General features: G+C 36.1%; 1 protein-coding gene across 1 annotated transcript; it reads left to right on the forward strand.

Annotated features, from left to right (window-relative positions):
* Positions 1-6,647, forward strand: nfs1 (NFS1 cysteine desulfurase). The gene is made up of 13 exons (XM_083533671.1): positions 1-256; positions 528-603; positions 808-925; positions 2,752-2,835; positions 3,243-3,395; positions 3,517-3,610; positions 3,845-3,979; positions 4,066-4,223; positions 4,331-4,436; positions 5,502-5,583; positions 5,695-5,778; positions 5,863-5,952; positions 6,040-6,647. The coding sequence occupies exons 1-13, from the start codon at positions 133-135 to the stop codon at positions 6,101-6,103; spliced, it is 1,368 nt and encodes a 455-aa protein (XP_083389797.1). The 5' UTR covers positions 1-132; the 3' UTR covers positions 6,104-6,647.
* Positions 6,648-13,107: the final 6,460 nt, after the last annotated feature.

Consider the following 13,107-nt stretch of genomic DNA (forward strand, 5'->3'; position numbering starts at 1 on the left):
GGTGTCCTACTAAACTTTACACATCTACCCCTGAGTGGGAGAGCAGAACGGACCCCGATTGCGACTTGATTGTGTGAGCTGTCGTTTGAAAAAATCGGATTATTATTTCTAAAGCAAATAAAACGCGTAAATATGATAAGTAAGAGTGCTGTGAGGGCGCTTTTGGGCTCTGTACGTGGGATTTCATATTCGAACCTTCGACTGAATTCTCCACAAAGTTCTGTCATTGTCTCACACGGTGAGATTATAGAGAGAGGTAATGTTAGCTTTTGTTGGATGATTTTCATTGTAACTTGGTGTTTGTAACTTCCAGTTTTCTCACGATGACGCAGGTGATTTGATACAGCTAGTAGCTAGCAAGTTACACTAACCTTGTTTGGCTTCTCAAGTTCATTAAGTAAATTGTTTATCAAGCTGGCTTAGAGGAAAAAAATCTACAATAAACACACGTCATGTTTACTGATGATCGTGAATGTTTGTAAATTATAACATCATACATTTGGTCACGACTGTGTTTTCTTCCACAGAAAGGATTAAACCCAGGAAGCTGCAGAAAGATGAACTGCGGCCACTCTATATGGACTTCCAGGCCACAACACCAATGGGAAGTATTTAATATAAACAAAAAAGATCTTCAGAAGAAAAAAAAACCCCACACTGTGGTGCGTTAATGTGTAATGTCTGTGGGGAAATCTTTATTGTACACTTGAATTGGGTTCTGCGAATCTCCATGCAAGTTGTAGCACATGACAAAGTGTTGTTTGGTTCTTCTTATGAAGGACAATGTGTACTTTGTCTGTCTTTACAGGACCCAAGAGTCCTGGATGCCATGCTGCCTTACCAAGTGAACTACTACGGCAATCCACACTCCAGGACTCATGCTTATGGCTGGGAAAGTGAGGGTGCGGTGGAAAAAGCACGAAAAGTACTTTTTGTTCACTATTTTAATGGACATCTCTCTATTTTTTGTTTTTGTACTAATTTTGAAGTAATGGTACATTTTACTTTAGTAAAACTTTGCCAACAGTTGGACAACTTTCTGTAACCGTGTCATGGGTTAAGAGTAGATTTATGAAAGCAGCATGACAAGAAAAATCCCTGCCATGCAATTTTCACCATCTTATTGCAGCCTTCCTTTTTGCATCTGAGCCAAACATCTCTGTGTTAGGTGTCCACGTAGACCTGTATAATATTCAGGAATGTTATGCACATGGATGAGCTCTATTCCTTTTAAATCTTATGGGATACACCTTCAATGGTAAATTCTGACTCAAACTTTTTGCTGCTCTATAAAGTCTAGAATAGTGGTATGCAAAACAGGAATTTTGGTCTGTTTGAACTGTAAATATGGATTCATCAGTCCATATAACCTTTTTCTATTGCTCCAGCATCTAATCTTTCCCTACCAAGTTCCCTAGTTCTCTAAGTTCCCTAGCAAATTGAACCCTTTTTCCAGATTAGCCTCATTGATAAGTGCTTTTTTTAAGGCTACACAGGTGTTTAGTCCCAATCTTATGAGTTCTTTTTCCAATGTGTGTAAAAGTAACAGAGGCTTTTACTTGTAACACCTTCCGATCAGGATCACTGAGCCTTAACCACTGAATCACTTTCCTACTATGGCTTTCCCCTAATGTTCTGACTTTCACTATGAAAATACTTTTATTTAATTATTTATTTTATTTAAACAACTTTCAAGTGATCTTTGATCACAATTGCTCAAGTCTTTTTGTGACCACATTACTTGCTTGAAGATGATGGTTGACTCCTCCCAGCTTTCAGTAATGCGTTGGAAACTTGTTAACTTTATTGTTGATTCAGTTTTGGCCGGGGGGCACGCTCTAGGAAGAGTCCTGGTGGTTCCAAAATTTCATTTACAAACGATGGAGGCCACTGTGTTCATTGGGGACCTTCAGTGCTGCAAAAATCTTTCTGTAGCCTTCCTCAGATCTGTGCCTCGATATGTTCCTCTTTCAGAGTTATACAGACAATTTCTTGGACTAGATAAAAATGTATTGATTGATTGATTGATTGATTGATTGAACAATTGAACTTTATTGTCATTACATAGTACAGGTACACAGCAATGAATGCAGTTTTGTTCATAGCTTGGTTTGTGCTCTCACATGCACTGTTAACTGTGAGACCTCACACCACATATAGACAGGTGTGTGGCTTTCCAAATCATGTCTAATCAACTGAATTTACCACAGGTGGGCTCCAATCAAATTGTAGAAACATTAATGAATGAAAACAGTGAAAACTTGATCACATGAGCTCAATTTTGAGTATAATGGCAAAGGCTATGAATACTTATGTACATGTGAATTTTATTTCATTATTATGTTTACATTTTTTATTTTGTATAAATTTCCAATGATTTTATACAAACTTCTTTCACATTGTCATTATGGTGTACTGTGTGTAGATTTATATCTACGAAGTTGACAATTGATGGCATTTTAACAGAAATGCTCCAGTGTGCATGCTTTTGGTCTGAAGGCAGTGAGCAGTCAGTTATTTGATTAAGATCATAGTAATCTCTTTCCCTCCCCTGACAAAAAAAGGAAAAGATTACAAAACCTGAAATGGTTTAAAAAAGGACAGAATATATTTTATAGGAAACGTGTGTGTAAAACATTTAAATAATGCTTTGTTTCTCTCAAATTTGAATACATGTTTAAAGTTAGGATTTGTAAACCATAGTGAAATATCTTAGTTTTTATGTTTGCTATTGTTTATTTTCCTCTACAGCAAGTAGCAGATCTCATTGGTGCTGATCCACGAGAGATTGTGTTTACCAGTGGTGCCACTGAGTCCAACAACATGTCTATCAAAGTAAGGACTCTTTTATTTATATATATATATATATATATATATATATATATATATATATATATATATATATGTGTATATGTGTGTGTGTATATATATATGTATATATATGTGTGTGTGTGTGTGTATATATATATATATGTATATATATATATATATATATATATGTATATGTGTATATATATATATATATATGTATATGTATATATATATATATATATATATATATATATATATATATATATATATGTATGTATGTATGTATGTATGTAGTAAAACTGTCACCTAATGTAAAATAAGCACAATACAGAACAGATTTTTGTGACTTTGAAGCACTGCTTATTGTCACTGAAGAATTACAGTTCATGATACACATAAGAATTATTTTTAACCTGCTAATTTCACCTCAGGGTGTGGCCCGTTTTTATAAAGCCAAGAAGAAACACATCATAACCACACAGACAGAACACAAGTGTGTGCTAGACTCCTGTCGTGTCCTTGAAGCTGAGGGGTTTAAAGTAACATACCTGCCTGTAAAAAACAATGGCTTGATTGACCTCCAGGTTTGATGCATTGACACATTTTTTATATGTTATCAAAATATTTTAAGAAATTAGTTTTTCTTTATTTCCTATTGTTCATATTATTATTATTATTTTTTTTTTTTCATTATGCTTTTCCCAGCAATTGGAGGAAACAATACATTCAGATACAAGCTTGGTATCTGTGATGACTGTAAACAATGAGATTGGGGTCAAACAACCAATAAATGAAATAGGTAATTTCACTTTCATCAACATAAAAAACAATTACAATTATTTATTCATATTATTAAGCTTTGTTTTGTCTCTCAAGATTAATGTCTGATGAAATAATCATATTATTAATATAAATACTAATCTGGTATTTATTCTGGGTTATCATGGGTATTACTGCCTTCCTATTCATATCTAACCCTGAATCTGTAAAGGCAGTTTATTGCCTTCTTATTTATCTAATATTTCTCTCTTAGGTCAAATCTGTAGGTCCAAGAATGTGTTCTTTCACACTGATGCAGCTCAGGCGGTTGGAAAAATCCCCATCAACGTCTCTACTTTGAAAGTGGATTTAATGTCTATTAGTGGACACAAAATCTATGGCCCCAAAGGTATATCAGTTTTTATTCAGAAAAACATTGAGAAGAGAACTTGTATATTTTAGAATATGAAAGCTGTGACTTTTGTAAATTATTAGGTATTGGTGCTCTCTATGTGAAGAGGAGGCCAAGGGTTCGCATCGAGCCATTGCAGAGTGGTGGGGGTCAGGAGAGAGGCTTGCGCTCAGGCACTGTACCTGCTCCACTGGTTGTGGGTCTTGGCGCTGCCTGTGAGATTGCTCAGCAAGAAATAGAGGTAGAACCCGGTATTTACTCCAGTGCAGTACTTTACGTTAAGTGGACAAAATGTATGTAAGTCTTGTATACACTAATGTATAAGCCTAAAAATGACTCCACTTACAGTATGACCATGCCCGGGTCTCCCTGCTTGCTAAACGTCTTGTGCAGAAGATAATGTCGGAGATACCTGATGTTGTGATGAATGGAGATCCTGAACAGAGATATCCAGGTAAGATACTCAAATGTTTGTGAGAAGTCAATCTTAAATCCCTGGGCATGCACTATTGCACCGCAGAGCAGAAATTCATTAAGTGCCGTGAATTACAGGTAACATTACAGTAACATTCTTATGGCTTTCATGTTGTTTACCAAGGACAGAATGCCTGCACACTGTACTTAAAAGTCAACATCTCTACTTTGAAAGTGTATTTAATGTCTAGTGCTGAGAAATATCATGCAATTCGAAAGATCTGATTAAATATTAATTAAATGCGTATTAATTCCTGTTATCACATTAATTCCAGTTATAGCTCAAGACTGACATGACTTGATTATTTTGACATTTGTTTAAATTCTTTAAAAATGTATAATGATGGTTTGGTGTATTAGTCTAAAGACTTACTGTTGATGTAAACTTTAGTGTCACGAATGCAACACATCTAAGATGCACAATTTGTTAAGGGCAAATTGTGTTAATTGATGAATTTTAATGACTTAGCCTACAAAATTCTATAACACAAAAGGCCTAATAAGCTAAAAATAAATTGAAAAACATCTTTGTCTAAATGAGTAAGCAAATTTGTTAAATGAGATATGTGAACACTTTTTATCGTATGCTCTAGATCAGTGGTCCCCAACCCCCGGGTCAATTGGTACCGGGCCGCACAGAAAGAATACATATATTACACTTTTTTAGTTTTATTTATTATCTGACTCTGAACGATGTTTTATTTTATCTTTTTTAGGCAACAACCAGGGTTTAAACCAAGAATAGACATTTATAGCTATACATTTTAAAACAAGCAATCGATCATTGCACACCAGGGTAATAAAGGGTAAAAAAAAAGTATTCATGCCTATAAGGCATAGATACTTTAAACAAAAGCTAAAACTGAAATCTGCATAAAATTTTAAATGACAGCAAAAAGTTTTATTTATTGTGTGATTCATCTTTTAATTCAAACGACTTCAATGTACGGCAAAAAAAAGAATTAGGCTTGCTATTTTGATGGGGAATGTATGGATTTGTGATATAATATTATGGTCATGTGTAACACCTTTCCTCATCCTTCAGGCTGCATTAATTTGTCATTTGCCTATGTTGAGGGAGAAAGTCTGCTAATGGCCTTAAAGGACGTTGCACTTTCTTCTGGGAGGTAAGTTATTATTCCGATACTGATGAAAATAATAAAGTATGAGTTGTGCATTACTGAAATTATATTAAAGTTTATTGCTGCTTTAATTAAGAATTGTCTCTTCTTTTTAAGTGCATGCACTTCCGCTTCTTTAGAACCTTCCTACGTACTGAGAGCAATAGGAACAGATGAGGACCTTGCCCATTCCTCAATCCGGTGGGCATTGTTTGGTGTTTTTATTTTCTAATTAGTGTCATGTTTACACATTTTAGGATAACTTCAGTTATCAATTGTGTGCAGGTTTGGAATTGGGCGCTTTACTACAGAGGAGGAAGTGGACTACACAGCAAGTAGGTGCATTCAGCAGGTTGAGCGACTACGGGAGATGAGGTAATTTATTCTCCTGTTCACTGCCTTGGTGAGACTCAACATAATAGCAATGTCTATAAGCTTTTCTGACTGGTTGATATTTTACAGTCCTCTGTGGGAGATGGTGCAGGAGGGTATTGATCTGAAAAGTATCAAATGGACACAGCACTGAAGAGTGACTCAGGATTCTGGAAGATTACTGGATTGTAAATAATACATTTGTATAGCTTACCAAGGACCACTTACCTTACCAAGGAATAATTTTTTTTTCTTGAAAATTGAGTTCCTTCTTCCAGCAGTGTTTTGAGCAGAGTTTTATAGGAAAGGCTTCTTAGAATCAAGTTTCAACAACAATAGAGAATATGCTAATTTTGTGGCTGAAGTTTTTGGTATGTAGATTTTGTTTTCTACATTCCTGTTTTCATGTCATTTACACTGCATGAAACAATTTCGATATGCAGTTATTGTCTGTAACTGTTGTGTTTATTTGTATATAAATCTAGCACTTGCCGTTTGCCCATTCTCCTATTATATTCTCTTCCACCTCTTATTTTCATTATAAATTCTTCTAATTATACATCAGTAAGAGTCAAGTGTGTGCACATGGAGATTTTCAGACTGGTTCTATGGACACATCCATTTATTGGAGAGATATGTATTTATAAATCTGTTATAAAAAATGTGAATTAAAACTTAAAAAGGACTGAAAACAGTAACAATGCCTGGCAGTATGTCTTTATAATGTACAGGACTACAGTAGAGTGACTAAAGAGGATTTGAAATCAAGTACGAATAACAACAGTATTATTTGTTGGCGGAACTGCGAACACACACTACAGTAACCACATTGAGGTACGTAATTTCTCTGATATGGCAAGCGAATGGTTGACGACTCGGTGGCATACTGGCAAAGCTAACATTAAGGGTCGCCCACAGGAGCACCACTCATCTTCGCTTCATGTGTCCAACACGTTTGCTCTCCTCAGTGAAGCCACCTGCTGAGAAAACTGAAAGGGCTCTGGTTATAGGATACTCTATTCTGAGGCATGTGAAATTAGCCAGGTCTTTAGGGGGCAACAGCAGCAACGGTTAGGTTTTTAGGAAAGCATAGGTTCTCTAAGATAGTTTTTTTTACATAGGCGCTAATGATGTACACCTTAAACAGTCATATGTTATTAACATTATACAGGTGTGTATATTTGCGAAGGCAATGTCCGATGCTGTAATATGCTCTGGCCCCATCCCAATGCTGTGTGGCCATGTAAGCTTACAGCAGGTTATGGTCGCTGAACTGCTGGATGTCCCAGTGTTGCTCCAATAACAATGTGGACTTTATAGTTAATTGGAGCAATTTTGAGGTCAAGGCCGGCCTGTTAGGGTGGAACAGTATCCATCTCACTCATGAAGGTGCTGCTCTAATTTCTTTTAGTAAAGGTCAGTTTTAAAACAGGATAGTTAACCAGTGACTATCCAGAACCAAGGCCAGGGAGCAGACAAACAGGCTAAACAGTCCATCTGCTAGATGCATGGAGTCATCACTCAGCATCCACCAAATTGAGAGTCTGTCTCCCAATGAAACCAAAATATAGAAATTCTCAGAAAGTAACTTGATTAACATTAAAATAGATCTGACTGAATGCACAGCCAGCACCTCTGATCTAAATATAGGATTGTGGAATATTAGGTCTCTCATGTCAAAACTGACTATAAATGAAATTATAACCAATCAGGAGTTTAATGTATTGTGTTTGACAGAACTGTGGATTAAACAAATAAACGAACTAATATCTAGCATTAAATGAAGCTAGTCCTCCAGGGTACAGTTATGTACACCATCCTCATCTAAATGACAGAGGAGGCACTGTTGCAGCTACTAATTTATTTTAATCACACAAAAAAAATTTACACAAAAGTGTCGCATTCAGTTTTTAACACCAACATAACCTAGGCAGCATCCACAAACAAGTCTAGTTAGGGCCTTATTCTAATTTTCTCAGAATTTGCAGATTTCATCTCAAATCAACTTCTCAACTTCTTTAGACAAAGCAATACTTGTTGGTGATTTTAATATTAATTTTGATGATCAAAAAGACAGCAGTTGTGTCCATTCAAAATTCAGTAGGAATTAATCAGAATGTTATAGGACCTACTCATAGTGGTGGACACACTTGATTTAATACTCACATTTAGATTAGATCTAAAATATATAGTCATAATTCCACATACTGAAGCTATTTCAGATCATTACCTTTATCTCTTTTGTCTGCCTCAGTCCTCCCATAACTAGCTAACCATGTTACGTGTACATTCACATCAACTACTGCATTTTTCAATAATCTTCTGGAGTTTTCGACATGAATTATATCTTCTTCTGACCCTGCAGGTCTTGATTGGGCTACTGAATGCCTAGAATCAACATTCCGGTACACTCTAGATCATGTGTCAAACTCGAGGCCTGCGGGCCACATCTTACCCGATGTACAATTATATCTGGCCCGCAAGGTCATTTTATATAGATCTATTATTATTGTTTTTAATGGCCCGTCATTATGAAGCGCTGATAACACACTAGAGTCTAGATGATGTAGCTCCCTTAAAACAAAAATGATGAAGGTGAAGTTTGTACCATAGTATAATGATCATATGCGCAACTTAAACAGACCACTCAAAAATTTGAAAGTAAATGGTGTCAAACTAAATTGACAGTATTTCATATAGCATGGAAGGAGAGTCTCCTGAGTTATAGAAAAAGCTCTTGGTGCTGCCAGATCAGCATATTTCTCTCGTAGAAAATAACAAGCATAATCCTAGATTTTTATACAGTACTTTAGTTTAAATTAGCAGGCCTTAAAAGCACCGCACTAACACACATACCATCAACCTTTTCAATAATAAAATGTAGAATATCAGGCAAAAAATCCAGACTATTATTTTAAATCCAAACGATTCTATGAATAACCCTGTACATAGCATTATAATTATAACAGTTATTTTTATAACACACAATCAATTACAATGTTTTACTCCTATTGAAGAGAACTAATACATTTTATTTACAACCCCTGGCAAAAAGTATTGAATCACCCCTCTTAGAAGATGTTCATTCAAATGTTTAATTGTGTAGAAAAAAAAACAAGCACATATATGCCACAAAACAATTTTCACTCAACAATCCAAACTTCTGGCTGTATAAAACACTTAAAAAACAAAACAAAGAAAGATAACTATAGTCAATTACAACTGTTTTTACAGATCAAACAGACGAAAAAAATATGGAATCACACAAATCTGAGGAAAATTATATGGAATCACCAAATAAAAACACTACTAGTACTTTGTTGCACCACCTCTGGCTATTATAACAGCTTGAATTCTCTGAGGCATGGATTTAACTAATGACAAACAGTATACAAACAGTATCATCAATCTGTCTCCAGCTTTGTCTTATTGCAGTTGCCAGATCAGCCTTGCAGGTTGGAGCCTTGTCGTGGACTATTTTGTTTAATTTCCACCACAGATTTTCAATTGGATTGAGGTCCGGACTATTTGCAGGCCATGCCATTGACATTATATGTCTTTCCTGTAGGAATGTTTTCACAGATTTTGCCCTATGGCACGATGCATTATCATCCTGAAAAATGATGCTACCATCACCAAACATCCTTTCAATTGATGGAATAAGAAAAGTGTCCAAAATCTCAACATAAACTTGTGCATTTATAGAAGATGTAATGACTGTCATCTCTCCCATACCTTTACCTGACATACAACCCCATATCATTAATGATTGTGGAAATTTGCATGTTTTCTTCAGGCAGTTGTCTTTATAAATTTCATTGGAACGGCACCAAACAAAAGTTCCAGCATCATCACCCTGCCCAATGCAGATTCGTGATTCATCACTGAATATAACTCTCATCCAGTCATCCACAGTCCAAGATTGTCTTTCTTTAGCCCACTGAAACCTTGTTTTTTTCTGTTTAGATATTAATGATGGTTTTCGTTTGGCTTTTCTGTATGTAAATCCCATTTCTTTTAGGCGATTTCTTACAGTCCGGTCACAGACATTGACTCCACTTTCTGCCCATTTGTTCCTCATTTGTTTTGTTGTGCATTTTCTGTTTTCAAGGCATATTGCTTTAAGTTTTCTGTCTTGACGCTTTGATGTCTTTCTTGGTCTACCAGAACGCTTCCCTTTTACAACCTTTTCATTGGATTTGTACTTGGTCCAGATTTTAGACACAGCTGACTGGGAACAACCAACATCTTTTGCAACATTCCGTGAAGATTTACCTTCTTCGAGAAGTTTGATAATCCTCTCCTTTGTTTCAACTGACATCTCTCGTGTTGGAGCCATGAGTTATGTCAATCATCTTGGTTCAACACGTCACTAATGTGTGCAAGCACTCTTTTTTACCTGCAGACTAATTAGCAGTTGTAATCAGATACAGGTGTTTGTTTTAGAAATGCAAAGTGCATGGTGATTCCATATAATTTTCCTCAGATTTGTGTGATTCCATATTTTTTCCCCTGTTTGATCTGTAAAAACAGTTGTAATTGACTATAGTTATCTTTCTTTGTTTTGTTTTTTAAGTGTTTTATACAGCCAGAAGTTTGGATTGTTGAGTGAAAATTGTTTTGTGGCATATATGTGCTTGTTTTTTTTTTCTACACAATTAAACATTTGAATGAACATCTTCTGAGAGGGGTGATTCCATACTTTTTGCCAGGGGTTGTATTTCCTCGTCAAAATGATCAACTTGTGTTCAAGTTCATTAGCACTGGTTTATGTACCTAAATCATTCACAATGGCAGGTATCAATACTCTATTTAAGAAACCTGACCTTGACTCTTGTCATCTGTCCAAATATAGGCCAACATCAAATGTCCCCTTTATCTCCAAGATTCCAGAAATTGTTGTAACACAGCAGATATGCTCACACTTACTTAATAATAACATTTTCAAAATGTATCAGTGAGAATTTAGGGCTTGTCATAGCACAGAGACAGTGTTGGTTGAAGTGGTAAATGACCTGCTATTGGCCTCTGATCAGGGTTGTGTCTCCTTACTTGTTTTGCTCGAACTTAGTGAAGCCTTTGACACCATTGATCATAATCTCCTCCTTGCTAGACTAGAAAATGTTGGAATAAAAAGAACAGCTCTCTCCTGGCTCAGGTTTTATTTGATTGATCGCTTTTGGTTTGTGTATGTAAATGGTGAGTTATCCACACTCACCAGGGTCACCAAAGGATCAGATAAGACAGAAGTACTTTTACTAGGACCACATAGCTAAAAGTACATTTTTGGATTTCGTAGCATCTCTGGATGGTCTTTTTGCCTCAGTGTGTACAGCATTCAAAGATCTTAGTGTGATTATTGACTCCAGTCTCATTTGAATAACCAGGATCGCCTTCTTTCATTATAAAAAATTAGAAAATTTTTTTTTTAAATATGATGGTGTACATCTAGATTAAACTACTGTAACTCTTTACTGTCTGGGTGTTCGAATAAATTCATAAATAAGCTTCAGTTAGTTCAGAATGCAGCAGCAAGGCTCCTTATTAGATATGAAAATTTTTGACCACCTCACCCGTTTTACACTGGCTCAAATCTCAAATGTATTATAAAATACTACTACCGACGTATTAAGCACTTAACAGTCTCGCGCTGCAGTGTCTGAGTAAACTTCTGTACCATTATGATCCCCCACGCCTATAAAAGGGTACTTTTTTTATATTTGTTGGTACTTTAAATAATGAAAACTACTTCAGGGGGAAGATTTTTCTCTTATAGTGCCCCACAGTTAGGAAACAACCTTCCAATTAGTGTTTGGGACTCAGTCTCAGTGTTCAAGTTGAGGCTAAAAACATTTATTTTAATCAAGCCTTTTATTGGTAAGTTTCCTTATTTTAAGGAGCAGATCTGGAGGGATCATGGATATAGAGTGTTCAGTGAACTTGGATGCTGTTGTCCTCCTACATGTTCGCTCAGGTTTGTTGACAGTGGTGTGGTCTGTGTTACCTTCTGGCATTTCCTTTTAGTTATGCTGCCATAGTGAGTCTTGCCAGAGTCCACAACTGCACAGTGTCCTTAACTTTTCTACAACAATAATGATACTTAATCATCAATATTTCTCTCTGTCACCCCTTCTCTTTCTCTATCTCTTTCTCTCTCTGTTAGGTTAAACATGCTCTTGAGGTACCAGAGACCAGTACTCTCTCTCCTCTCCACTCCACTCCACTCCACTCCTATCCTCATCTCTCTTTTCCTCTCCTCTCCTCTCCTTTCCTCTCCTCTCCTCTCCTTTCCTTTCCTCTCTTCGGTTCTGCCCACTTCATCCCGGCCTGCCATTGGAAGGGGTTCTCTTTGATTTGAGGCCAGTCTGTGCAGCTGGGGAGGGTTTTGCGTAAATGCCCTTGGTATCCATTAAATTACGGAGCAACAAAGGAGCTTTGATAATAGATTTAAACTGTACTTAATGTCAACAGTCTGCTACAAGTTGCATTTGATCACTGCACACCTCAACATCGTTTAGCTGTAATAAATTTGGAGCGACCCAGATGAGAATTTCCTCTTGAGTCTAGTTCCTCTCAAGGTTTCTTCCTTATGCCATCTCAGGGAGATTTTTCTGGCCACAGTCACCACAGGCTTGTTCATTAGGGACAAACTTACAATTATAGAGAACAAATTATTCTTTATTACCACATTTATATAAATTATGGCTGTTTTAAGCCATTGTCCATTTATTTATTTATGCTTGTTACAGTAAGACCACATCTACAAAGCATTGTCATAAAAGATAAAATATTCAAAAGGAGCAAATGATTGGCTTGCATCAAGCAAACATAATTGTGAATAGTCAACATTGTGGATGAAATGTGGTAAAAAAAAAAAAAAATCCTTAATGATTGCGATCTTTATATTGCTCTCTGAGGGCACATAACTGCAATGGTAACTCACCCCTATGTTTAGTAGTGAAACTAAGAGCATGATACTGTCCCAAAGTGGCTTTACAGAAATATATTAGGAATCTAAATTAAATTCCAATGAGCAAGCCAGTATCAAGGAAAAACTTCTTGAGATGGTATAAAGAAGAACCCTTTAGAAGAAACCCTTCCTTCTCCAGGTGACACAGAATATGCATTTATTATAATTTATAATTGTTGAGATTATCA

The sequence above is a fragment of the Silurus aristotelis genome, assembly GCF_946808225.1.
Source record: "Silurus aristotelis genome assembly, chromosome: 28".
NCBI lineage: Eukaryota > Metazoa > Chordata > Actinopteri > Siluriformes > Siluridae > Silurus > Silurus aristotelis.

Excerpts from the sequence above, each read along its gene's own strand:
- nfs1 (XM_083533671.1), top strand. The coding sequence starts at position 133 with ATGATAAGTAAGAGTGCTGTGAGGGCGCTTTTGGGCTCTGTACGTGGG. Across the intron at positions 3,980-4,065 it reads CAAAATCTATGGCCCCAAAG|GTATTGGTGCTCTCTATGTG; the intron begins GTATATCAGTTT and ends GTAAATTATTAG. Across the intron at positions 4,224-4,330 it reads TTGCTCAGCAAGAAATAGAG|TATGACCATGCCCGGGTCTC; the intron begins GTAGAACCCGGT and ends CTCCACTTACAG.